At 45.3% G+C, this 27,728-nt stretch overlaps 1 protein-coding gene across 1 annotated transcript; it reads right to left on the reverse strand.

Moving 5' to 3' along the window:
- Positions 1-1,776: 1,776 nt before the first annotated feature.
- Atic (5-aminoimidazole-4-carboxamide ribonucleotide formyltransferase/IMP cyclohydrolase) lies at positions 1,777-27,728 on the reverse strand. Its single transcript, XM_006972242.4, has 16 exons — positions 27,577-27,728; positions 27,221-27,347; positions 24,713-24,789; positions 23,174-23,240; positions 19,992-20,080; positions 19,433-19,584; positions 18,984-19,140; positions 15,163-15,288; positions 12,458-12,565; positions 11,655-11,740; positions 10,394-10,483; positions 8,607-8,735; positions 7,188-7,280; positions 4,707-4,889; positions 3,488-3,643; positions 1,777-2,639 (listed from the first exon to the last, which is right to left on the reverse strand). Exons 1-16 carry the CDS (start codon positions 27,593-27,595, stop codon positions 2,520-2,522), a joined length of 1,779 nt encoding a protein of 592 aa, XP_006972304.1. The 5' UTR covers positions 27,596-27,728; the 3' UTR covers positions 1,777-2,519.

Consider the following 27,728-nt stretch of genomic DNA (forward strand, 5'->3'; position numbering starts at 1 on the left):
GAAACTAAGTCACAGAATCAAGGAGGCATCAGGGACATGGGCTTGAGAGGAGTGATGTTTTGGCTTGTGTGGCAAGGTGGTGGAAGATAAGCCGGAAAGGGACCTGCTGACAACCCTCAACTTTTGTGAAGAACCGATCAACAGACGTTGTTGTATGGGGCAATTTCCATGGTTCCACCGGAGACTCTTGTTCCTGAAGGGAGGACGCATCAACTATCCTGCCCCAAGCTCTGCCTGGTTGTGGGCAAGGGCAAGCAGGAACAACTCTAACATATTTTGGAAGAGAATTTGAAAATAGGGTAGAATATGAACTCCAACAAAGGCAGCAATGTTGAGCATTAAACATGTAACTCCTGATGTGAAGGTACCCACAGATGGGACAGAAGTAGAATGGAGGTGATGGGGGATGACCACTTGCTCAGAATGCACACGTTCTTTAAGATATGGCAGAGTGGAGTTCTGATAATCCCATCTTAACTTGGAAATAGCCTACATGGGAGATGGCCTTTTTGGCCTCATGGTTTACCAACAGTACACTGCAGGGGCACTCACTGTCCCTACCCCCCCCCCCCCCCCCCCCCCCGCAGAGCTGTTTCTGCTATTGTCTGACCTGAGGGATGTACTGAACATCACTGGTAAGGAAAGAAAGAAAAAAAAATCACAATTTAAAATTGAACACAACACTCTCAAGTCGAAGGACTCTGTGGAACCAACTATGAAATTGGGGATCCTCTTTTTAATCTTTTTTTGACGTGTGGCAACATGGTCCAGATAGACATCAATCTCCCCATCCCGTCCTGGCTTCCCTGGGATTTGTGGCCTATGACGTCATGCAGGCATGTTTTCTGTTGATCAACCATGCTTAAATACTGTTAAAAACGGTGCTACGGAACATCTAATTGCTGTGAAAAATATTAAACTAATCCATTCCCTATCACTATCTGCAGGAAGATTATGTGGAAGCTGGAATCCCACCGTCCCTTCCCAGGTGTGTGGGCACAATACTTTAAACACTCAAAAGGGTCGTGGTTGGCATCGCATGTGTAAGCCTAATGAGACAGCATAGGGTTAATAGAAAAATGGTTCCAATTACATCTTAATGTTCACTTTCAGTCAAGCTAAATAACTCGAGGGAGACAGCACATTTAATAATTTATGAGCCAACATCTACTCGCTATTTATTGCTACAAAAAAATGAGTTAAAAATGCTGTGGCCAACAGTATGTGTCTGTGAGCTGGGAATTAAGGAGTTCCACCGAGGCTGAGGTTACAACTTAGTGGCAGAACGCTTGCTTAGCATGAAGGCCCCGGGTTCTGGTCCCTAGTACAGCAACAGATGATCAGCACAAAGCTGACTCAGATGCCTCTCAAGAGGTAGAAGCCTAATGTGGGCAGAGGCTGGAGCAGAAAGATCCACGTCTAAGATGTCTCACGGCAGGGCTGGCAGTCAGCACACACAAGATGGTTTGTTTACTCTGAGGGACTCCTGCCCTGTGACCTAACACAGAAGCCACAGGATTTTACTGATTACTTAAGTCTGATTTATTTCAATGGGCTATTCCTAGAGCTGGAAGATCAGTCAGCATACAATGACTCACAAAGATGACTGCTTATAAAAGTTTCTGTGATGGGAGTGGTGGCGCACACCAGAGCTTGGCGGCAGAGGCAGGCAATCTCTGGTTTTGAGACTAGACTCATCTACAGGGCAAGTTCCAGGACAGCTAGAGCTACAGAGAAACCTTGTCTTGAAATACAAAACAAACAAACACCACCAAAAACCTTCTGCATTGTTTATTTAGGGAAGGAGTGGAATGAAGGCAGGGCTGAGGCTGACTGACTGAAGGTTACAGCTGCCCACAGGCACCATCCCTGTGAACAGCCAGGACCCCAAGGCAGGGCCACAGATCCACTCACATCCGGCACAGGGAGGTACTGACACTCCCACCCCCCACCCCCGATGCTCACTTTGGATAAGGGCTCTAAGTAGAACACCGGGTCCACTTGTAGGTACCAAACAAGTTACTAAATAGCTAACATGAGTTTTAAGCAGTTCTGGAGGGAAGATCATGGGTGCCGAAATATGAACAACACTTCACCTAAGAAAGGAAAAGCGGTATCAGCATTATCCAGATCCTGCTAAGGATCCAGTTCCCAGGGGATAACTGGCTGTTTGCCAAGGAGGTAAACAATCAGAGGCACGATGAAAGAGCCCGTGGAGAGCAATCCCCAGTGGGGACGTGTCAGCATAAGGCAGCTTGGCTTCTCCGGCTTATCTGCACTTTTAGGTGTCACACAGGACTGTCTCGAAAGCCGAGCTCCAGGAGGGAGGGATGCTTTTAGGTTCTGCACACACAAACCTCTAGGAGTCTATACCTTTCAGATGAGTAAGACCCAACTACCTAAAACCACAGACCCAATTATTACAAAGCAAACGACTCATTTTCTAAAAGGTACTTTAAAAATCCCACACATGATTATCCACTGCACATAAGTAAAGCAGGAAAGAACAGAAAGTGAGATCAGTGGTGGAAGAGCCGGAGGTCCGTGTGAGCCAAGACGATCCCCAGTTCATCGCACGCCTCGATCACAACCTTGTCTGCAGCGGATCCAGACGGAGCGACAATGTAGGCCACGCCACTCTGCAGAGGAAAGCCCCAAAACCGTGTTGACTTTCAAAACGCAATGACCTGCATACCCAGGAAAAAACAAAATTCCCCTCCAAAAGCAGAAGCCAGGGGTAGGAGAGATGACTCTCTCAGTGGTTCAGAGCACTAGCTATTCTTACAAAAACAAAACACACACCCACACACACACCCACACACACACCCACACACACACACACACACCCCAAAAAACCAAACAAACAGACAAAAAAACGAGTTTGGCTCCCAGCACCCACATAGTGGCTCACAACCATCGGTGGTGACTCCAGTTCTAGGGCTTCTGGTGGCCTCTTCTGGCCTCTCTGGGCACCAGGAAGGTACACACACATATATACAGAGGCAGTCCAAACAATCACAATTATGTATGATAAAATCTGATCATAAATAAAAGTAAAACATCTTTTTAAAAAAGCATAAGCTAACTGACATATTCAGGCAAAGCAACAGGATTTGGGTTATGCCTATATCACACAGAAAAGTGAAATAATTCTCCACTTGTATCAAATCAACACAGCTTTAATATGCAACTCTAAGTAGCTTAAAACATAAAAAGCACAACTTTTAATTTTTTTGGTTTTTTGAGACAGGGTTTCTCTATGTTGCTCTTTCTGTCCTGGAACTTGCTCTATAGACCAGACTGGCCTCGAACTCACAGAGATCCGCCTCTCTGCCTAAGGGCATGTACCACCACTGCCTAGTACAACTTTTGTGTGGCGCTGGGATTGAACCTGAGGCCAGGTGCTCTATGCTACATCCCGAGCCTCAAAGGGGCCAAAATTGTTTCTAGGATTCTGTGTCCCCATCTCACACCGATTCTCACTTACCCTTTTAGCTCGGTCTACATTATCCCTGAAAGGAAAGAAGGCATCGGAGCTGATAGAAACACCCCTCAGCTTGTCCACCCATTCCTTCTTCTCCGCCTCGGTGAGTAACTCGGGGACTTCCTCAAACAGTGCCTTCCACTTCACCAGGTCTTCTCCCTAGGGGGCCAGGGAGCAAGGGGGCTCAGCATCACCACGTCAGCTTTATCCAGTGGAAAGCACAATGCAGAAACCACCCGGGCATTTTCCTAGCACTGCTCACTAAACAATATCACATCCAAGTTCCTGTCTTCAGAAGCTCTTTGATGCTTAAAAACATCTTCATGAAGGAAAGGTCATTCTTAGATCACCAAAGAGATTCTATCTTACTTTTGTAACTCAGTTTATCTCAAACCTACCGTGTCCCCAAATCTCTAAGTTCAATCTGTATGTCTATATACCTTCACCAAAACATTTAAGACAAGTCTTCATTGTAATCTAGGAAGAAGATGATACTGGTGTTTTGTAGATGAAGCACACGTATACAACTATCTCAGGTGCAAAGTCAGCTGTAGGCAAATCCAAACAATCCACTGCTTGGATGTTTGTGTTACCCCTGAGGTTTATACTGAAATGTAACTCCTAGTGCAAAGGTATTAAGAAGCAAGGCCTTCGGCAGGCCGAGGTGGAACAAGCCTGTAATCCCAGCACTGGAAGCTGAGTTCAGGTCAGCCTGCACTACAGAGAAGACCTCATCTCAAACAAAACTTAAAAAAAAAAAAACCAGTCATCATAAGGAGACTGTGCCTTAAGAACGTTCTTGTTAAAAAACAGAAAAGGTACTCAAACCACACGAACTTGCTAATGGCCTTGGTAGGTATGGTAGGAGAAAGGCCCTGGTGAGCAGCCACCAGTCACTACAGCTCAAGTCGATACATGCTACCAGGCAGCAAAACTGCTGACAGCCGGAGACGGGTGGAAAGCAGTCCTTGCAACGACAATACTATAACCCGCAGGGGAAGCACGGGCCTACAAAGTTAATCCAATCTTCATGACCCAGGAAGCAGAGGCTCATGGCTTCAGAAAGGGGGCGGCAGTGAAGGTGACAGAGATGACGAGGTATCTTAACAATTTCAGACAACGCAGGATTTTAAGGTCTTTCTTTCTGTAGTAATATTGTGAAAGTCTGTCCCAAACACTGAATGATCAACACAGCCCCCCCTGGACCTCAAGCAGCCCGTACCTCACCAATGGTGCCCGTCACATACTGATCAATGGCATTGGAAATTTCCGCTCTCTTCACCCCGGTTTTAAACTTCATGGAAAGCACCCGTGGATGGTGTCGGAGCCACCACGCGTTTGCCTTATCCCCTGCAAGGCGTGTGCAGTGTATCCGGGACTGCTGTCCTGCTCCGATGCCAATAACCTGAGAACATGGACATTTCCTTTTAAAAGATGCCGGTAGAAAAGCGTTTATTCTGAGTGGCTTTGCTGGCTCCTCAGAGACCCTGCCCAAGGACCAGTTTCTACAACCAGTCAGGATTTTGTGACAAGAACCAACAATCTTTTTTTTTTTAAATTTATTATGTATGCAGTACTCTGTCTGCATGTATGCCTGCAGGCCAGAAGAGGGCACCAGATCTCATTACAGATGGTTGTGAGCCATCATGTGGGTGCTGGGAATTGAACTCAGGAACTCTGGAAGAACAGCCAATGCTCTTAACCGCTGAGCCATCTCTCCAGCCCGAATCAATAATCTTAATAGTTGGTGTCCATGAAAATCCTGAAAAGCCTTCTGAATCGCATACTAGTATCTCTTTGGCCCCGACAGCCATCACAACTGTCACTGTGGGCTAAACATGTAAAAAATGCCAGAAGACCAGAAGATAAACTGCTGAAGCTGTGGTCAAACCAAGCTCACAAGTTAGGCAAGACCCTCGTGATGAGCTGGGTCAGTGCTGCATCCCATGGCTGGGACACACGGTTGAGAGATGTTTACTACAGGAGCTGGCTAGATGGCTGGGCAGGTACATGCACCTGCACTACATGCTTAGCCACTGAGTGAGTCCTGTAACCCACACAGCAGAAGTACAGAACTCTCATGTTGTCTTGAGATCTAATGTGTGTCACGGAATGTTCACAGCCTCAGACCCTATCCCCCCATATCCTCCCTCTCCCCGAACAAAAAAAGATTGACTCCATGGTAAGCTGAAGATGTCACAAGAAAATGTACTAAATTCCCTCACCTAACCAACATTACAGGTTAGCAGAGTCTACTTTACAGTTCTAGAATATGGACTTTAGTTGAGCAAAATCATCCAGTCTAGGTCTAGCTTAGAACCATGTGGTAGCTGGGAGTGTTGGTGTATGACTTTAATCCCAGCACTTGGGAAGTAGAGGCAGGCACATCTTTATGAATTCAAGGCCATTCTGGTCTACAGAGTGAGTTGTAGGCCAGCAAAGGCTACAAAGTGAGACCCTGTCTCAAAAAGCAAAAACAAAACCCAAACAAAATAACCAAATGGTAAATAGCCTCATGTAGTGGGTAGCCATTCCAGCTTTGACCTGGAAGTACCACCCCCACTGAGGCGTCGGTAACTGTCACGCCTATAAGGCGGAGCTGAGAGAGGACCCCTGAAGACCCGAGATCCGGATGGGTCGGCTCTCTTGGTTCCTGGACCCTGGACGCTGGAGGTAGACTGACCAGAGTTCTCCAGAGAACACCGCCGGACTGCGACACACCTTTCCCAGACCCTATTACCTATCCCTTCACTTGTTAGTTACTCCACAAAATAAACCTCCCTTTTAACTATGTGGAGCTGCCTTAATATTTAAACCAATAGTCTCATGCAAATTCACACTGTACTGAAAGCAAAAAAAAAGGTTATTCTTTGGTCCTTAAATTGAAATGCCCCAGTTTCAGTTATTTTAATTTAGAATGATCTGGGACTGGAGAGATGGCTCAGCGGTCAAGAACACTGACTGCCTTTCCAGAGGACCTGGGTTTAATTCCTAGCACCCACATGGCAGCTCATAACTGTCTGTAACTCCAGTTCCAGGGGACCCAACACACCCCACACAGACATACATGCAGGCAAAACACCAATGAAATTAAAGAAAAATAATTAAGAAAAAGTTGGGGGTGATCTATCTTGTCTGCAATAGTGGTCACACAACCATGTAAGTTGTAAAAAAATAAAAATAAAAAAGTGTATGTATGTATATGTATATGTATATGTATATATATATATATATATATACACACACACACACATACATACATATACACACACATTTAAAAATAGTAAATTTCACTGTGTTCAAATTATTCTTTAATAACCCAAACATTAACAAGGCAGGGGCAGAGGCAAGAGGAACTCTGGGACTCCAAGGACCATCTCAACAACAAGTTCAGGTTGACTTCTAGCCTTGCTGCCCTTTGAACAAATCCCCTCACTCCCTGTCAATGGGATAGATACCACCAGCGAGGGGTTGGGGTGGAGAAGGCAGTTCCCCTAAACCAAAATCAGCCAGCTCACTCCAAGCAAGAATCAACAGGGCCTGGCTCTGGGGCTGCTGACTTAGTTCTTACTAGTTTTAGGCCTACCGGGCAGGGAGAGAAACTTGGCAAGTCTCTTCTTTCAAGCGCCTAGGACCCGAGACAGACGGGCTTCGGAGTTCTGTCAACAGCAGTGCCTGTGAGGTGGGCTGAGGGCGAGGTTACCTGTCCGTCCTTGGCGTAGCACACGGAGTTGGACTGAGTGTACTTGACGGCCACAGTGGCTACAATGAGGTCTCTGAGGGCAGACTCCGGCAGCTGAAACACACAGGACGCTTAAGTCTCACCAGGCTTTCGAATCCTCATTAGCTTTAAGCTATGGTGTCACCAGTGTAACACGCAGGTCCCTCACCGACAGCCAGATGAACGAGTCATAGCGCACGCTGCTGCCACGCTTCACGAGAGACTGAAGCACGTCAGCAGATCTGTGACTGATGGAGTGCAGAGTCCCCTGTGTCCCCCTCAAACTAATGGCAACTGTTCAACAAGATGGGAACAGTGCTCTTATTTTAAAATGATTACCTTTTCTCCAGAGTGACTTTATGACTGAGGATGTAAAACTTAGGATCAGAACTAATATGAGGTTAAATTTCATGTGTTATACACTACTGTGATGTACTCCCAACCAACGCTGTTCTGGAAAAGTCAAATTATACCATTTTATGCTTTGCTGAGAACACTGTAAGAATCTATTTTAAAATATTCTGCAAAAGGAGTATGTGTGTGTGGGGATATGGTCAACATACAATACCTACTGTGTGAAGCACTATTTGTAAAAAGGGTAAGACGTCATGTGTTCAACTTCCCTTGCCCAGCAATCAAGACCAGAGCAGTCTCAGACCCCCTCTATCTTCTGCTCTTGCTACAATGACCTGTCTGTGAAGAGACCAGTTCCCTCCAGAAGCAGAGAAAAGCAGGCCCACAACTCACATTGATGGAAAAGATCCAGAGAAAATGTTAAACACACACACACACACACACACACACACACACACACACACACACACACTCATTTCCCTACTTTGTAACTTTAGACAGATTTAGCTATTTTCGGTCCCAACTCTGTAATCTTTACAATACAGAGAATAGTGTTCTATACACTGGGACTGAATGGAATACAGCATGTGAGCACTTATCCTCAGGTCATCATTATCCCAAGAACAGACCTCTTCTACAGGCTGACAAAATACAACACAGAACTTGTTCCCATTAAAAACAATTAGCAAGCCCTGAAAGAGGAAATGACCTAAATACCCATCTTGGCATAGATCTCTACACTTGGGTTGTCATGTGGCTTTTCACTGATTCGAAGCAACACTCATCAGCAGAGAGAAACATCTGAAACCTAATGTATGCAGCTACAGACAACACAATCCACTTAGGTATGACTGAAGACACTTATTTCTATGTAAGTACATATATACAGACACGCTTCTAATGTGTCCGGCTTACCCGACATCTCAAAGATGAGCTAGCTGCTTGCGTATCTACCAATTACAAGCATGAACCTGAATAAATGATAAGTTTATACTCACTGAAGACAGACATGTTATTAGCATTTGGTTTAGACATTTTCAAACTTACATCTTTGTTCTTGGTGACAATATTGCTAAATAAGGACTTGTCGATGACACCATTATTTCTCTTCTGGCTTAAACGAAGACCAAAGAGTGTGCGGACTTCATTTTCATCCGGTTGGTAGGACTGGTCCATCTAGGACACAAATTTTAAAAGTTACAAGTATTACATCTCTAGTCTTAAATTTTCCACACAAAAATGTCCCTTCTTGTTGGGCATGATGGTATACGCCTGTAATCCTGGGAGGACGTGGCAGGGGGACTTCAGGTTAGAGACCAGCCTGGGTCACAGTGAGTTCCAGGCCAGCCTGAGCTAGACAGCCGAACCATGTCTCAGAAAACAGGACCAAACACTAGCAAAAGAAAGACTTCACTCTTGAGTTACACTCATTCTCTAACATGAAGATGTGTGATGACATCATTTAGTATGGGCCTAATACTGATCACCACGGACACACTGTTATATTAACCACGGGTCACCACCCCTTCAGGTCCTTTCCTGGATACGCATATAACACAGACTTGCCAGAACAGGTTGAGGCACAAAATTTACATTCTATTTTTCCTTTCTTCCTAAAAAATCTGTTACAGAAATTTAGTTAATATTTGAATTACAAATAAAAAACGGGTTCCAGCCTTGTGGCACGTGCGGGTCACTCTAGATTCCTGGGAGGGCTTAGGAGAACTGCAAGTCCAAGGCCTGCCTCAGCTACAAAGTGAGTCAGCTCAAGGCTAGCCTGGGCAACCTGGTAAGACTTTGTCTCGTGATAAGTAACAGAAGAAGGGCTGGGGACGTAGCTCAGTAGTTGAGTTTCTGTCTAACACGCACAAGGGTCCCCAGTTCAATTCTCAGCACAGCAAAAATAAATGGGAAAAAAACCAAAACCAGCCGGGCGGTGGTGGCGCACGCCTTTAATCCCAGCACTTGGGAGGCAGAGGCAGGTGGATCTTTGTGAGTTCCACGACAGCCTGGGCTACACAGAGAAACCCTGTCTCAAAAAACCGAAAGAAAGAAGTGCAGATGAAAACGCTGGTGGAATATGTTCTATTTCTGGAAGGACAAAGAAGAAATTTAGAGCAGTCACTTAGGCAGGAGGTTTTCTACCATGTTAACAGTAACATTTGAACAAGCAAGCATGTAAATAAAATTAAAAAAAAGAAAAAAAGCAGGAAAGAATCTTAGATCCCGAAAACTACCTGTATAAAAAAAATAGTAAGATTAAGAATAAAGGTAGGAGCTGGGCGGTGGTAGCGCACGCCTTTAATCCCAGCACTCGGGAGGCAGAGCCAGGTGGATCTCTGTGAGTTCGAGGCCAGCCTGGGCTACCAAGTGAGTTCCAGGAAAGGCGCAAAGCTACACAGAGAAACCCTGTCTCAAAAAAAAAAAAAAAAGAATAAAGGTAGGTATGGTAGCACACACCTTTAATCACAGCTCTGGGAGGCAGAGGCAGGCGGGGCAGACAGATCTCTGAGTTCTCGGCCAGCCAAAGGCTACACAGTGAGCCCCTGTTTCATAAAAAAACAGTAAGAACAGAGGAGTCTGAGGTGGTGCTCTAAGTGTCTAACCCAGCACAGGGAAAGCTGTGCGCTTGAGGCTGACTTGAGCTACAGAGTACCACCCTTGAGCTACAGAGTACCACCCTATCTCAGAAAGAAGATCAAGGAAAACAGGACAGAGACCAATACACTAAAGAGGGGTAAACCTGAAAGATGGCTATGGACAAGATTCGCGGGAAAAGAGCACAATGTGAAACCGAAGACTAAATTACCACCTAATTTAGGAGCGGCTCTGACCTGAAGAACACAGTAGTTTCCATTCTTCTTTTTAGATAGTATTTTCAAGGCTTCTTCTTCATATCCCGGGGCAACAATACCATCTGACACCTGTAAATACATTAGATATAATTCTTACTCTTAGAAATCAGAGAACAACTCTCTAAGAAATAGCAACAATTAGCTGTCGTAAGTAATGCACGATTACTATCAACAGAGTTATTCTTTAGGGCTGACTCTGTTTTGCAAGCTATCCTATCCTATTTTCTGTGGCTAATCTTAGTTTTAACTAAGAACAGACGGATGACTGACTTGAATGCACGAGCCTTGGGGAAGGAAAACTCGTTCTGATGCTAGTCTGTTCATGAAGTGGCCTTGAGGCCTGCACTGGAGAGCATGCTCCATCCAGCCTGGCTCCAGAGAACACAAAGCAAGGGGACGAGATCCCAGGTCTGTCATCTTGCAACTAGAGACACAGATGTCTCAGTGTCGCCAAGTCCTGGGACTGGCATGCCAGCCCAGCACGGTTGGGGTGGCTTAAGACCACAGAAAGATCCTCTACAGCAACTGAACACTGCCCGCCACGCCAAAGCCTCCCCACCCCTCCTGACCCTCTCTAATTTCCTCTCTGAGCTACCTCTTCTGGTTCTGCCTCCCAGCGCTAATGGTGAGAGGCAAGTCTGGTGCTAAGTGATGAGGGTTACTTCATCAAAGTTCTTCTAAGTTCCTCCACCCTAGTCATTCGGGTCTCTAAAGGGTTTATAGCAAGGCCCATTATTATTTCCTCATCGTGCAAGATGGCTCTGCCTTTCAGAACAGTAACTCTGGCATTAAGATGCACCCAGCAGCTGGATGGTGGTGACGCACACCTTTAATCCCAGCACTCGGGAGGCAGAGGCAGTGGATCTCTGTGAGTTTGAGGCCAGCCTGGTCTACAAAGCAAGTGCCAAGAAGGCCAGGATTGTTACACAGAGAAACATTGTCTTGATCTAGGGGTGGGGGTGGGAGGTGGAGAACAATTAAACAAAACAGAAAAAACCACCCAGCAGAAAATTTAGAATAATTAAACATATAATGAATATCCCCATCAAGACACACATCCACCTGAAAACTCCTATCTCAAAATTAACAATAAGTCAAGGATTTGTGTTCCACATATAATCTCAGTATCCTACATGGTAAAGAGCTGGTACAAACAACCACTGTCGGCTACAGGTTCAATGAAGCCCAGGAACAAGTTATTCAGTTACACACGGATCAAAATAGCCAAGCCTCTACTCACTTCTCTGGAGATGATTTTTGCCGTCGGGACATCACAAACATCAGATAATGCAATAAAATCACCAAATGAAGACATCCTATCGGCCCCTGTAAGGGAAAGTTAAGAGATTTGCCATAAAGTATCCTTGCATAGAAAAATCTATGTGATCAAATCCAGTTTCTCCTCTGATCCCTTTCAGGTCCATAAACATGTTGGGGTGTGGCATGCATCTCCCCAAACTCTGCTACTATGATGTGGGCATACTATGTATGTGATGTGGAAACAAAAGAATATTCTCTAAAGCTTCCTTTATTACTCAGAGTTAATACATCAGTCAAATAACCAGTAAGAGAGTATTCACTCATTTTCCTTTCTAAATTAGCGCTTAGCTGTAGGCCAGCACCAGCTAGAAAGGAGGCCAGTGGCCACCATCCACTCAAGAGTGTGTATACAGAATAGCACAAGGCTACAGTTGCTGCCTCTGGTGTCTCAAAACCCCTCAGGAACTAGTATCTGCTGGTTATCACACCCAAGATTCTGGTGTTTCCGAGTATGAAAAATGCAAGTCAAACCAAACTCAGCGGTTAGAATAACCCTACAAGTGTTTTCATAATAAAAATGCAATCAAAGACCTAATCTAAAATAAACTGTATCAAGCTCACTGTTTGTTCATTACATTAGAATACTGACATGCACTTTTGTATAAATATGTTCATCTTAAGTATTAACTAAAAAACAATGAAAGACAAATTGAAATCCTATACTCTTATTCTATTAAGGCTAAAACATTGGTTTTCCCTTTAAATGACAAACTCTCTTCTGACCTCTCGCTCTTGCATATGCAGTGGCCAGAGGTGTGAGAGTCGGATAGAGGTCATAGACCATGCAGACTCTGGCCTCATCTTCACTGAGGGGAACCCCAACAGCAGCACCTGCCAAAGGAAGCAAAAAGTCGGGCTGGCAATGGTGGCAGGTAGGAAAGGCACCTACGCAGCACCCCCACCCTGCCAAGGTAAAGTACCGACCCAGCACCCCCACCCCATCAAGGTAAAGCACCGACCCAGCACCCCCACCCCATCAAGGTAAAGCACCGACCCAGCACCCCCACCCCATCAAGGTAAAGCACTGACCAAGAGTAGTGGATAGCAAACTATCAGCCTTAGATGATTTGCACTGATATGGATTCTTCTACAGAGATACAAATGTAAACTATTTTTATATTCCTATTTAAGATAATTTGGCCGGGCGGTGGTGGCACACGCCTTTAATCCCAGCACTCGGGAGGCAGAGGCAGGCGGATCTCTGTGAGTTCGAGGCCGGCCTGGGCTACAGAGTGGGCGCAAAGCTACACAGAGAAACCCTGTCTCGAAAAACCAAAAAAAAAAAAAAAAAAAAAAGAAAGAAAGATAATTTGCATAGATACAAATTCAAAACTATAATCTTTATACTGTACACATGTTCCTACTCCTATTTGAAATATTTTGTATACTGATACAAATGTAAGATTATATTTGCCATACTGTACGTCTGTTCTACCTGTTTAGGATATTTTGTATATTGATACAATTACCGATACTGTTATATTGCACTATACATTTCCACCTCCATTTAAGATATTTTGTGTATTTTCACAATTCTGCGGTCATTGTCTTTATAATGTACATGTTTACAGACTGTTTACCTCGTTAAGGTGAAGCCTTAGTCCTTAGGTTATTTAGGTAGGCAAGACTTGCAAAATAATAGTCACCCATGCTTGTCATATCTATAGTTATGTTAGTTAGGCTTTCCAGATTTACGAAAACATATGTTGGATGGATAAGTAATCTTCAAACACTTGATAGATCTAGAGAATATAGCATTTAAATGTTTTGATAACTTGATTGCTCCTGGCAGCACCAATCTACTCCCAAGAGAATGTTGGGTTCTAAGACACTCCGTTTGGAAGTTTGTCTTCTTCTTGGCACAAAACGGCCTGCTGGGCAAAGAACTGCCCTTGCCTCGACTGCGGACACGGATGAGCATGACAGCAACTACTGAACCTTGTAGGGTAAGATGGTCTTTCAAAATTCCTGCTTCTGAAAATGGTCTGTCAGATATTCTAGGCCTGCAGACAAAATGGATGCCTCAACGGTGCTGAAAATCTTTAGGTGAAAGTCCAGGCTGTCAGCTGTCTGTCTATTCTTGCAATTTTTTGGAAATTGCTTGCCTGTACTTCCTGTTTTCTCAGGTAACACTATTTTCCTGTTCTTTGATGGGGTTGAAGACCAGATAGTTACAGTTATAATCCTCTCATATCTTAGCTAACAACATTTTAGACACTAAAGTTAGAATCTTTAAGATAGGACAGCTATTGAAGTAATCTCTGTAACATGACACTTACCTATGTTTTGGACATGTCTGGATTTTAGTATGTGTCTCTTGTTTGATGTTGTTCTTGCTGGTTGTATTGCTGTTTTTGTTTATGTTATTACTTTTCCCCTCTCCTGGACAACACTTAATAATCATCTCTATTGCATATAGTTTGTATTAGGTTAGAACTTTCTTATTTAGACAAGGGGGAGATGTAGTGCATAGCTGTGCACTAGCCGAGGCCCTCCTTGCCTACATGCACACACACACAATTTTCTAGAAAGCTATAAAATAACCTAAAAACTCAAATTGCTACTTTTCAAAATTGACATCAAAGTCTTTTTTTAAAGGGCTAGAGGTGTATCTTAGGGGTGAACCATGTGCAAGGACAGGGAGTCAATTCTTGGCACCACAAAATAAGAAAACAAAACACATTTAAAAAATTCACATTTTTCAAAGACTTAGCCTGTATTTTTCAAACATCCAGGCAGTATATCTTCTACTACTTGTACCAAATTAAACGAAGACCACTCCGTGAGGTAATTAAACAGTACACGTACAGTACAGGGGCAGGGGCACTTTCCCCCTGGCCTCCGAAAGCAGAGCCCGAAGCCTGACCACACTGGCCTGTGTAGGAAGCTGGACCACCGCATTCCTAACTCTGCTTGGTGTCACAGACCATTGACTCCTTCCTCACCCATCTCCCTTTAGCAGCTAATAAATATTAGGAACAATGACATGCTAGACCGCAAGCAGACCTCGTGACATTATGGACAACCCAACCCAATCATGGAAATAAGGAACAGCTCACTCAACAGAAAAGGAGCAGAACGCTCCAACCGTCTCTTCATCTTTACTGAGGTACACTTCCGACAGAGAGCAGCGGGCTGCCTCTGTTCCATTACATCACTTCATTTTCATCTCTGAACTTAAGAAGGACACTGCAAGAGCCAATAGTGCAGGCTCCCCATCTCCTGATGTCCCATAATTATGTGTGTATTTATTATGTTATCCGGTTGTATACAACGACATGGACACTATTAGCAACAGACTTGCCCAAAGTGGCCTATCATGTTCAGATTCTACAACTATCATCAGAACTTACTGATAATGAAGAACACTGGAGAGAGGAAACAGAAGAGCCCAAGCCTCTAGGGCGTTCTGGAGCACAGTGCCTTACCTGCTGGGCTGACGTGCTTGAAAGAAGCCGCAGCGGGGATGTCTACTGCCTGCCTGAGCTCCTTCACCAGCTGCCAGGCGTTCAAGGCATCACACAAGTTTATGAATCCAGGGGCTCCATTGAGAACTACACACAGAAACACACATACACATTAATAAGACGGTTGAGTAAGGTCACATATACGTACATTCCTTTAAAAAGTAACATGTCTAGACTACACAACTTGCATGTGATTTTAGTCAAAGGGCTGAGAACCGAGTCTACAAAAAGTAACCAAATGCTGGGGGAGTAGACAGAGGAAGGCGGATCTCTCTTTGAGTTTGAGGCCAGGCTGGTTAAGTGAGTTCCAGGACAGCTAGGGCTACACAGTGAGACCCTGTCTCAAGAACTACCCACAGCCCCACATAAAGAAAAACTGAACAAGAGGTGAATGCAGACCTATAAACACAGCGGTAACCCAATTTCAAAAGGAGCAGAGCGACTGCACTTGGGTCGTCTTCGAAGACATGCACCCCTCCCGCCTCCCCACCCCGTCACTGCAGACTAGAAACACAGCAGTAAGAGACCCGGCAACAATGACAAACCAGCCATTTCCTACATCCCCGTAACTAAGATGAAACACTTATGCAAAGTACAGTGACAGTGTACATCACAAGCCATAAACCTTTCAACTAAACAACAACAACTACGGTACAAGTCCAAGTGCTGTGGACGGCAGAAGAGAGACAGAAACAGAAGTGTTTGCACCTGTTAGAGCAGATGCAACAGAAGTTGCAGGCCGGGCGGTGGTGGCGCACGCCTTTAATCCCAGCACTCGGGAGGCAGAGCCAGGCAGATCTCTGTGACTTCGAGGCCAGCCTGGTCTACAGAGTGAGATCCAGGACAGGCACCAAAACCACACAGAGAAACCCTGTCTCAAAAAACCAAAAAGTCCCACGACAGACTGCAAGTGCAGCAGGGCAGGATGGTGCGTGCTTGTATCCCAGCACTCTCTGAGCAGAGACCTTGTCTCAAAACAAGTTCCCCAACCAGAAGAAAACCACACCATATCCTCCCGGAACTTAAGATGACAGGCCGAGAAGAAACAAAGTCAGCGATAAACAATACCCATGAGCTATCTCACGAGGCACCCAGCAAGCAGAGCAGAAGAGAGACTGTGAGCTCAGATCCCACCTCTGTGGGGAGCCCAGTGAGTGTGAACAGGGAGGTGAGTGGGAAAGCGTGTGTCTAAACACTTCGCAGAACACTGGTTCCCCTTGACACATCACGTTCTCGGAGGTGCTAACAACTGGTTAGACATAACAGAGCGTGCTACAGAGAAATGTTTCACGTTGCTTCATCTACTAGACAGACGAGACACAGGCACCGCCTCACTTCCGGCTGGAAGAAAGCAGCCAGCCGCACCAAATCCGGCCACTGTACTGCATGCCTCCAACGGCAGTCCTCAGGAGGCGGAGGCAGGAGTGTCAGAAGCCTGAGGCCGGCCTGGTGAGTTCCAGGCTAGCCAGGACTGCGCAAGGAGGTGTCTCAAAACCAAAGAAAAAACAGAAGACAAAAATCACACAGACATACAAGTCCATCTTTACTCTTTGCTTCGGCTTTGTTCCAAACAGGCATGGACACTGTAATTGTATCACTGCCAAATAGTCAAACCACACGGAAAGGCAAAATACTTCTTTTTTCTGTTGTAAAAATAAGTATGTGTTTGAGAGAAATCCTGTGAATGTCTTGCAAGAAGCTGCTGTTTCCATGCCCGGGGCCACCTCTGCCTTAAGTACAAATAATCCTTTTACATTTTGGAAGAATGAAGTACTATACACACAGGAACAAGGGAGACTCACACACACACATGGAAACCATTCTTGAGCGCCGAGGGTGAACACAGAGCTTCTCAGAGTGCAGGTGACACTCGGGCCCTGGAAATTCTTATAAAAAACGCAAAGTACACAGACTACACTTGCAATCAAGGTTTCTGCTTCTGGGGCTGCCACCCTCATGGGAGAACCCGCAAAGCTGGGGGAGGTGACAACAGGGAAGATCAGCTACTCTGGTCTGGGGTGCTGAGATCTGAAAAAAGGCAGCCAGGGCCACGAGGAGCCGAGGGGAGCAAGCCTGAGTGAAGAGGTCTGTCAACATCAAGACCCTAGGGTAGAGGCTGCGCTGTGCCAGGAGCAGAGCAGAGGGGGTTGTAGAGTGACTCGGGAAGCAGATCTGAGGCAGGGGGATGAAGACTGCGAGGCAGGGGGATGTACTTTATGGAGCACGGAAGGCCAAGGAAGGGCCCTAAGTAAGGCGGCATCACCCGATACACACTGTAGGCAGAAGTAGCACAGTCTGGGAGACTCTGGGGTGACTGAGGGACTTAGCATCATTAGGTACAAGATGTGGCTGTGGCAGGGCAATGACAGATCCTTAGCTCCCTGGATGGGAAGGATAAGAGGAGAGCACGTGAAACCCTCAAACCTCCCACCCTGTTCTCTCCACCCTTCCCTGGGCTGTGACAGAAGCAGCCACCAGAAGAACCGCGGCTTCCCAACAGGAAAACATGGGCCAGTGTGGCTTGCCCGGAGTGTGGTGAAGCTGCCCTGACTCTCAGCTCGTGCTAACCCTCCTACGGTGCTAGGGTTCCACACCCGGAGCTCTCCTCTGCCCTTGCCCACCCTCCCGCCTCTCAGGGGGAACGAGACAGGGCCAAACACTGAAAATCCTTCTGTTAATGCTACAATAGGTCACGCAGCCATTTCCTCCCAGGTAAAACTCTTGTTTTGGACATAGAACTTTAAAAAGGAGGTGAAACAGTCCATCCTACAGCAAAGGTGGCTAAGCACAGGAAGTCCCTGAAACTGAGCAGATTTACCAGGCACCTATGGAAGCTGAAGGGACTACTGGGAGACAGACCAGCTGAGATGCCTGGAAAGGACGCTCTCCAACCTGTTGAGCTGTGCAGTGTGCTCCAGGTTTCTAGCTTTTGTGAGCTGTCACCAATGCCAGGGCGGGCTTTGGTGATGTGGCTGTTTGAGTCACTTCTGCTCCTATAAATAACCTCTCTCTAATATTCTTGTAAGTAATCACAATAAAAACCACCAGTTCAACAAGCTTGTTTGTTACTGGTCCCCTATCTGGAGTGAGTAGACACATGCTCACATTTCAACTACAAATCCATACTTCTAATTCCCAGCTCACAGAATTATCCATCATTGTCATTTCTTTTTCTTTTAAATTAAAAATTATTTATTATATTGTCTGTGCATGTGTGTGGGGAAGTAGAGGCGTGAGTGTAGTGCTCAGGGGACATTCTGACCTGGGACTGTACTCCGGTCGCCAGGCTAGCTTAGCAAGTGCCTTTGCCCCTGACCAATCTCACTGGTCCCTCAACGTGATTTAACGTCACACTTCTATCTGGCCCACTACAACTGGCCTGTCAGGCCATCCAGGAAATCAGGTCTTATAATATCTGTCAAACAGAGAGTGGCTCTCAACCCACAAAGATACACAGGTCCCCCTCTGCTTTCTCCACTGCCTCAGTGACGTCACAGGATTGGTCGGGGTCCTCTTTTGGGAAATCCCAGCAGTCCCACCTGGCCTCAAGTCTTCCAAAACACCAATGTCCAAAAAGCTGTACCTTCAACTGGAGCTTTGTTTACCAGCCAGGACCTGTGGTTTGCCACGCTGACACTTTGTGCAGAGTGTCCAACTGGCACTTGATTTTGGATGGTTACAAGAGGTATTAAGTAATTTAGTTTATATTCTGAACGGGAGTAACCAGACAAACACAGAGAAAGCCAGGTGTCCGGACGCAGGACGTACTCCTTATGCTTTACCTGTGATGGGAAGCTTGGGCTTCAGCGTATACAGCTGGGCAGGGGTCTGATGGGGGTTCATCCCATACCGCAAGGGCATCTGGGAAATTCCTTTACTGTACTGCTTTCTGAAGTAATCGGAAATCGCTTCATCATATTGTGCAGTATGAGTAAATGCCTACAAAAAGTTGCATCTTGTGAGATACTGGGAATGCTTTTACGTACACAGCCTTACACGACGCCCCTGCCCCACGCACCCCACCCCCAATTAACCCTAAATAGCACAACTAACCTTTCTGCCTTTGAATCTGACAGAATAGTCCCAATATTTGCTCTGTCCATGTTTAACGAAAGGACAGAAGCCCCAAGCAGTGTGCAAAGCTGATATATTTAGCAGAATTGCAGACTGCTTGGACAGGCACACGGACTACATGGACTCTGTTTTACAGGATTACAGAAGTGCACCCCACCTTCAAGGCCAGGTGGCGCCTGGTCTCCAGGGAGGTGTCCTTACTATCGGAGCCCTGCATCTCTGCGGCCACGGCCACATAGTCCTCCGGCTCACACACGACTGTCACTCGTGCGTGGTTTTTGGCTGCAGCTCTCAGTAAGGTCACTCCACCTTTGAAGAACAAAATATATTATTTTTCTTGGCACTTGGCTATCAGTTGATGAGTTCTCTAGTCACTGTGCACAATACTTCTACCTTAATTTCTGACTTAAAAAAATAAGGGGGAATAGCCCATAGGAACCCCCAAAATACACACAAAATATTTAGTTTATAGTTTAATATTTTCTAAAGAGTTCATAAAATATTTTCTAAGCTGGATGTGGGACACACATCAGAATTTGTGTACTTCGGAGACTGAGGCAGGAGGATCACAAGTTAGAGGTCAGCCTGGACAATGTAGCAGACGCCTGTCTCAACATGAAACAAAACCACAAACACTCAATAATAAACAAAAACAAAATCTCCAAGAGAATTGAATCTCCACCCCTGCCAGTTCTGAAACGTTTATTCCGACTTACCAATATCAATTTGCTCAACAGCTGCCTCGACAGTCACATCTGGAGAAGCCACCGTCTTCACGAAGGGGTACAGGTTACAGGCGACAACTCTGTCAACCGAGGAGAACTAGCTGTCACTGGAAAACTCAAGCTTTGTCGAGATGTGAGCAAAACCCATGAATACCTAAAACATACACTGCAAGCCTGACATTTTCAAATTCTTTTCTGAAAGACTGACTCTCTGCTCACAAGGGTTTGCCTGCAGATGTGTACGTAACTCACGAGTTCAGGGCCCGGGGAGGCCAAAAGAGGACATCAGACCCCCAAGAACTAGTCACAAATTGTGGTGGGTGCTGTAAAATCCAAACCTGGGTCCACTACAAAAACAGCGAGTGCTCTTAACCTCCGAGCCCGCCTGTCCAGCCCCCAACATTTTGAAAATCTTAGAAGTAAAAGAGGTCTGGAGGCTCTCCACTTCTCCACTTGCAGAGCATAGAATCAGCACGCACTCTGGACACAGGACACATCGTCCTCCCCAGACCACCGTGCAAGCTTGAAGCTCGACTGGCTTCAGCTAACTATTACTATTGAATCATTCAAATTTCAAAACTGGTTATTTTGGCTGGGAGTGCTAATAATCCCAACATCCAGAAGATTAAATAGAGTTTGAGGTCAACCCGGGCTGCACAGTTAAACTCCTACCTCAAAACAAACTATTTTAAGAAGAAATTAAAATTATAAGAGTATAGAAATTTGGGTCTATGTCATTTGCTTTAAAAAAAAAAAAAAGAAAAGAAATGCAAATGTGTTTGGTTTCAAAAAAAAAGTATAGAAAAATCTCATTTTCGACTGTGATGTTTACCTAGGACATTCACATTTACACTGCTTTCCTGACAGACTGTGCACCTGATGTAAGGGTAGAATACTTGCTTTGCCTTCAGGGAAGTCACAAGTATGGTATAACAAGGTCAAAGGACTATCTACCCCAGGACTGCAGTATGAGCCCGGCTGGCGGAAACCAGTACAACGGGAGGAGGACTTCCTGGATCACCAGATCAGGCCTGCTATCCAGATCCCAAGCAAGACAAGCACATTACAAGAAAACTTCCACTGCTTCTAATGGAGGCTGACACAAAAGCTAACTTGTCAGCCCAACCCCAAAAATGATTAGAATGACACACCACGGCCAAGCAGGACATCGCCCCTGCAAGGCAGGGCTAGCTTAGCACCTGGAAACCCATTAGGGGCTCAGGAAGTCAGTGTGCTTGCTGCCAAGACTGATGACCCCAGTTTGATACATAGAACCCACAGGGTGGAAGCATGTGTGTCCCGTAAATAAAGATCTTCAAAAAATAAATTAATGTAAGGTCCATAGAAGACAAAAGCCACAAGAGTACTTCAATGCACAAAAAGTAGGAAAAATTCACTATCTATCCATAATTTAAAAAAAAAAGGAGACATCAATAAATTCAGGACTGTAGAATCTTCACAACATGATAAAATGTAATAAAAATCTAACATCGTGGTTATCGATATCTTAGAACCACTATTTTCCTCCTAAGATTCAGAAATAAGAATATTCACTCTTAACCATTTCCATTCAATCTTTTGCCACGTTTTAGCCAAAGAAATGTATAAAGAAAAGTACAGGTGAGACATCAGTCTTGGATACAAGTGAGATGATGTTCATATATGAAGAAAACCTATCCGCCTTAATCAGTGAGTCCAGCCAAGGCTGCCGGTCTTATGATCAATATGTAAAAATCAATTGTAATAATACACATTAGCAAACAACAATCACGACAGGAAATCAAGGAAGCAATGCAGTAATGACAGCGTTGAGGGAATCAGATACTGAAGAACAGAATGACAAAGGTGTCCAACCGACACACCGAAACCACAAAACAATGCTGAAAAGGAATGAAGAAAATCGATGTCTCTCAAAAGGGAAGAGAGCTCCCATCCACGAGTTAGAAGACACTCTCCTGTTGAGAAGGCAGTAATTCCCCACATCCATCCACAGACCCTATAAAAGTCCCACCGCCTTCCCTGCAAGCGGTGCAGAGCAATCCGAACGTCACGTGAGAATGCAAGGGTCCCTGAATGGCTCAACCGGAGCGGGAGGACCGATGGCTCTCTACTTCAAATCCTACTGCAGATCTACCGCAGTAGTGCGCACTGGCGTAACCACAGACAGAGACCAAGGATGCCTGGACCACGTGGAGCAAAGAACAGCCTTCAACAAATGATGCTGGGGCAACGGGACAGTCCCCAATGTGACAAATGAGATCTCTGCCTCACACCTCTCTAGGTAAAAAAATTAACTCCACCAACAGAGCTGGGTGTAAAATGGCACACCTCTGTAATCCCAGCACTGGGGAGGTTAAGGCAGGAAGGTGGGGAATCAGAAGCTAGTTCCAACCACACAATTGAGGTTCTGTCCAAATACAAACAGGCAAAACCCTCGAATCACAAACTTAACCACAAAATCATAAGCAAAAAAAGGGGAAAAAAAAGGTCATCACAATAATGAGGTGTCTTTGGTATGACAAGAAAAGCACAAGATCCAAAAGAAAGAAACTGGCCACCATCGAAGTAATCAAAACTTGTGACGGTCGGAATGGCACCACTGAGCAAGACACAACCCACAGAAGGGGAGAAACGTGAGGAATCAGGAACAAAGTGAGAAGGAACACTACCAAGTTCAGGAGGCTTTGGTGGGAGGTACAGACAGGAGACAAGAGCATTCTAACAATCAACACGGTGATGGTTTCAACAACTTCTTTTGAATATACTGAAGACCATCAAATTGCACCTTTTTAGTAGGCTGAATTATATAATAATTCACAAAGCACACCTCAAGAAAGCTACCACGGATGTTTAAAGAAAACAGTATCTTGGTTGGTTTGATGCAGTGAAATTTCAATCTTACCTCTTGAAAAACGAAGATTGGGGCTGAGGGTCTAATTCAGTGGTGCGATTATTGCTCCAAATGCACAATAACAACAAGGCAAAGGTTGTTCTAACTTAAGTTACATAGTTTAAAAACATGAATTTGGCAAAATTAAAATGCTCATACATGAAAAAATATCACATAGAAGATGCAAAAAAGCATTTATATCCTGAGGACAGCAGATCATTTATACAGTGAGACTTAGAGATAAGTCTTTAACTCACTCAAAATTCAGCTTTAAACTTTTTACCTTATAAGGTTGAAATCAAGTCTAGCCATGTCAGCATTATCTTCTGGAATATTTCGGGCCAAGATTCCTAATGCAATCAAGTGGGAGGTACATAATTAGTTTATGCTGTGTAGTCCCATCAGTCACAAGGTAAAAAACTGTCTAGTATTCTTTTTATTTCTGAGGCAGGGTCTCACTCTGTAGACCAGGCTGGCCTCAAACTCAGAGATCTATCTGCCTCTGCCTCCCAAGTGCCGGGATGAAAGGCGTGCACTGCTACGTCTTAAACTCCTGGGTTCAAATGATCCTCCTGCCTCAGCCTTCTAAGTATTAGGATTACAGGTTTGTGCAAATGCACCAAGCACCTAATATTCTTAAAGAGCATTACGCACAGCTGAAGAGTTCTGCAACAAAAAATTAGAGAATTTAACAACAGACAGTGGTGCAGGCCTGGACTCTAAACACCCAGGTTAAGGCAGGGGGACAGCAGCAGGTTCGAAAGCAAGCCTGGGCTACCAAGCAAGGCCATATTTCAATAAAACAACAACAACAAAACCAACCCAGAACAGAACACCTTTTCCCTCAACGAGTAAACGTCGCCGGGCCTGGTGCCTCACACCTGCGATCCCAGCACTTAGGAGGCTGGTAAGAGTTCCAGGCTAGCATGGAACACAGAGTGGAGTCCGAGTTAGTCTTGCCTCAGGGTGGGCCTGTCTCAAAAAACCGAAACAAATCTAATTCCTTTTTCTCCGGCAAAACAAATAAAACCCCAAACCCAAAAAAAACTGTAAAAGGAATTTTCACGTCACCTCTACCAGTCTTTCCATCTACGTTTTCATAAGCAATAGCTCACAACTTGACTGGTAATCCTTCGCTTTCAGCATTTTTTCTTTTAGATTTATTTATTTTATGTGCATGACTGTTTGGCCTGTGTTATCTGTATGTGCACCATCCATGCCTGGTACCCCAGGAGGTCAAAACAAAGAAGTGGAACCCCTGATGAGCTGTTATGTAGGTGCCGGGAACTGAACCTGTGTCTTCTGCCAGGCGAACCAGTGCTCTCCACTGCTAAGGCCCAGCCATCCCTCTAGCCAGGCTTTCTGGCCTTGCTTCTCAAGGTTCACCTACAGCTCGCAAGACAGAAATACACTTCCTGCTGCTGTGACTGTTTACAGAGGGTTTGCTGTGCCTGACAAATGAACAGAAGTCACCTTCTTTCGAGAGTCAGTTACAGTTTAACACCATAGTCCAAGTCTGAACTCCTGCAGAAGTCTACAGTCAGACTCTAACGAGGAAACACTGCAATCCAGATTAGCCGAACTAGTCATTAGTCAAGATCAACAGCAACTGGGGGAAAGCGATCTGGACTCGTCCTGCGGTGAGGCCAGTCATCTTCCAAAGGGATTCTAATAGACTATGAAATCAGAAGGCAAAGCTGATAAAATCAACACAACTGTTTAAAAACACCGTTTTGGAGCTTATGACTTATGTCTTCTTCCTATGTCCTTCGAAGCTCTTAACCAAAGCATCTGTTATAAACGGAAGGCGTCAACCACTTACCAGCATGAACAGCAGGATGCAAGGTCTTCACACGCCCCCCCAACATTTCAGGAAAACCCGTCAGCTCAGACACATCTCTGAAAACAGAGTAACGAAAACAGTTACGAAATTATCATTTTCCACTCCTCAGGCAAATCCCACCAAGTTTACTAAACTCAGTCCGGGAGATTATTTTTTTCAAGTCCAACTTAAACAAGTATATTTTTAAATTTTTTAAACCTTTAAATTTTTTTCACTATGCTGGATTTCCAAATTTTATTTATTTTACAAAAAATGTTATGTTTTCTGAATGATATGTGTTTTAGAGAATCCATTAGGTATGAAAGCATTGGCTTTACAATTTCCAGAGACATAAGTCAATATCTTTAATCAAGAAATAAATTCAATGGAGAGTCATTTATAGAGAATTAACAACAACGAACATTAAACATATCTTTGGACTAGAAGTATAGCTCAGTGTACAAAGTTCGCCTCGAATGCACAAGGTCCTGTATAAAACAAACAAAACCACCCAGAAACCAAAAAGGAGAAAAACGAATTTAATTTTACAAGAGCTAGGAATATTACTTGGTTGTGTAGCCTGTCTTGGCTATGTGGGGGCCTGGGTTTAATTCTCAGTACTATGCACAGAGGGTGGGGGAATTTAGTCTAATGGCCATTAGATAGGTCTTTGCTGGGAGTGGCCACACACACACCTGAATTCCTAGCCCTTAAGAGACTGAGGTCACAGGATCTGGACTTCTAGGTCAGTTGGGGCTACATTGTGAGACAGTCTAAACTGAAGAGTTTCTGGTCCATTGAGAGACTCAGCTCAAAAAAAAAAAAAAGTGTGTGTGTATGGGGGGACATGAACCTGCCTTGGAACTGAGTTCAATCCCTAGGCTCCACATAATGGGAGAGAACCAACTCCCTTCCTGCATGCCTGAATAGCAACAAAAAAAATGCCATAAAATATATTTTAAAATCTGTATATAAAGCTTGCAATCTGCTCACTACTGCACCTCACTAATGGTACTCTCATCTGTTTGTTGCACAAGGCATTGGTCAACTTCCTGGGAGAAAATCTTGACCTCTTTCTTGGCTAACTGCATGACCTTGGACAAGTTACTTCTTTGTGCCTGTGTTTCAAATACACACTTGTCCAACAAGGACAATCAAGAAAAGATGTTACAACAACTGTAAGAACTAATCATGGAACATGCCTCCCACTTGTCCACATTCCACTCAGTGAACACGACTGAGCCAGGCTCTAAATAAACCATGTAGGCCACACACACTCACTCTCTGCAGGAAATATACTGATGTTCTTCATCTTTAAAAGATATCCACAATCCAACATTCACTCAAGGAGGCTGAAGCGGGAGGGTCATAAGTTTAAGACCAGCCTGGGCAACTCAAGAGACCTTGGTTCTCAATTTCAAAGGTTTCTCAAGTAAAATAACGAAAGATGAGCTAGGGATATGGCTCAGTGGCTGACTAGGCAGGACACTGGGGTCAATGTTCAATACCACCAAAAGACTAAGAATCAAAAAGCTACTGGCAGAATGGGGGCAAGCAGGGATTGGGCAGTGGCTTGGGAATATGAATGACCATCTGATAAACATTTAAACCAGGTGATGCACCATGTAAGGACTCCTTATACTTCATAATTTTGATTCGTTTGAAACGCAACAGCAACAATGGTGGGCACCAGCTTGGCCACAGGACCCAGAGACTCACAACAGCCTAACTGTCTGCTGTCCCTGATGCTCCTGATTCTCATGAGAAGTTGCAAAAAGATCCTAATGAGAAACACTCATTTAAGAAGTAATGGCATTCTTGCAGTCTGAAACTGTCGAATCTAGAGGGGATACGTATTGCTCACACAGACTAGAGTATGAAGAGGTGGATAATAAACCTCTCCAGGAATTATCCATAGGCCAAGAATTGTTATGGCAAGCAAGACAGACAACAGGTCTTTTATTGTCTATCTGAATATTATCCCAGTGGTTAAGTGTGTCCTTCCTCTGAACTTCCTGTCCTTGAGATCTTTTTCCTTTTCTATCTTCCAGACATTCGGGATCATCTCCTGACTTCTCTTGTCAATCAATCCCTTCCCACTGCCTAGTCGTCAGGTGATGGGCAGCTTGTGAGGAAGCCAATGACTTGTGCTTTCACAGGGTTACAGGATGCTAATGGAAGAGGCAGCTAGCTGTAAATCATGACGTTAAAGCCAGGCCTTCCTTGGTCACTGAGAATTTGTGTTTGTTGTGCATAACAAACGGCCTGCCTAAATTGATTTGCTTGCAAACAGCGGCTGAGTGCTACCCCACGTCTACCCCTCGCTGTTTGTTATGCTGTTACGTGGGAGTTTCCTCTTCCACAAATGAGTAGGGTCATATGGGCCTCACAGTGTTACTGGGAGTAGGTTATTTTCCTCACAGTGCCTGGATTACATCTCTTCCGGGTTACTATGGTCACCACGTTTTTCTCCCTGGACTTACCTTTAACACTACTTGACTGCCTTACCTGACTGCCAGGCCAGCATCCCTGAGCGCTTTGGCCGTGCCTCCGGAAGCGACTAGACCCAAACCAAGAGAGGCGAGGTTTCTGGCAAATTCCACTAGGCCAGTTTTGTCAGACACACTGAACAGAGCTGAAACAGAAGGCATTGCTCATTATTCGCGGGCTTTTTGCACGGCGTTCTCCCGGGACTGGGGAGGGGCCATGCGATGGCAGCAGGGCCCAGGCCCGGCACTGGGGCCACCCAAGTCTGCAGGCCCGGCTCCGGGCCTTCCCCAGCTCGGCCAGCGGCGGGCGTGCTGCACAGGCGGGTGGCGGAGCTGGGGCAGGCAGAACCGGGCCGTGCTCCGCGAGGGCCTCACCAAGCTGGCCGGGAGCCATGGCTGCAGCAGCGGGGGTCGCGGAGGAAGAAGATGGGCAGGCCACGTGCGTACGCCGGGACCCCGCGGTTCAGGAAGCGGTGGGCGGGGCGTGCTGACCCCCCACGTGACCCGAGGCCCCGCCCCGGCCCCGC

This window comes from Peromyscus maniculatus, chromosome 13 (assembly GCF_049852395.1).
Source record: "Peromyscus maniculatus bairdii isolate BWxNUB_F1_BW_parent chromosome 13, HU_Pman_BW_mat_3.1, whole genome shotgun sequence".
Lineage (NCBI taxonomy): Eukaryota > Metazoa > Chordata > Mammalia > Rodentia > Cricetidae > Peromyscus > Peromyscus maniculatus.

Coding starts and splice junctions, on each gene's coding strand:
- Atic (XM_006972242.4), bottom strand. Junction 11,741..12,457: donor TGCATATGCAAGAGCGAGAG/GTCAGAAGAGAG, acceptor TTTCCCTTACAG/GGGCCGATAGGATGTCTTCA. Junction 2,640..3,487: donor ATGTAGACCGAGCTAAAAGG/GTAAGTGAGAAT, acceptor TTTCCTCTGCAG/AGTGGCGTGGCCTACATTGT.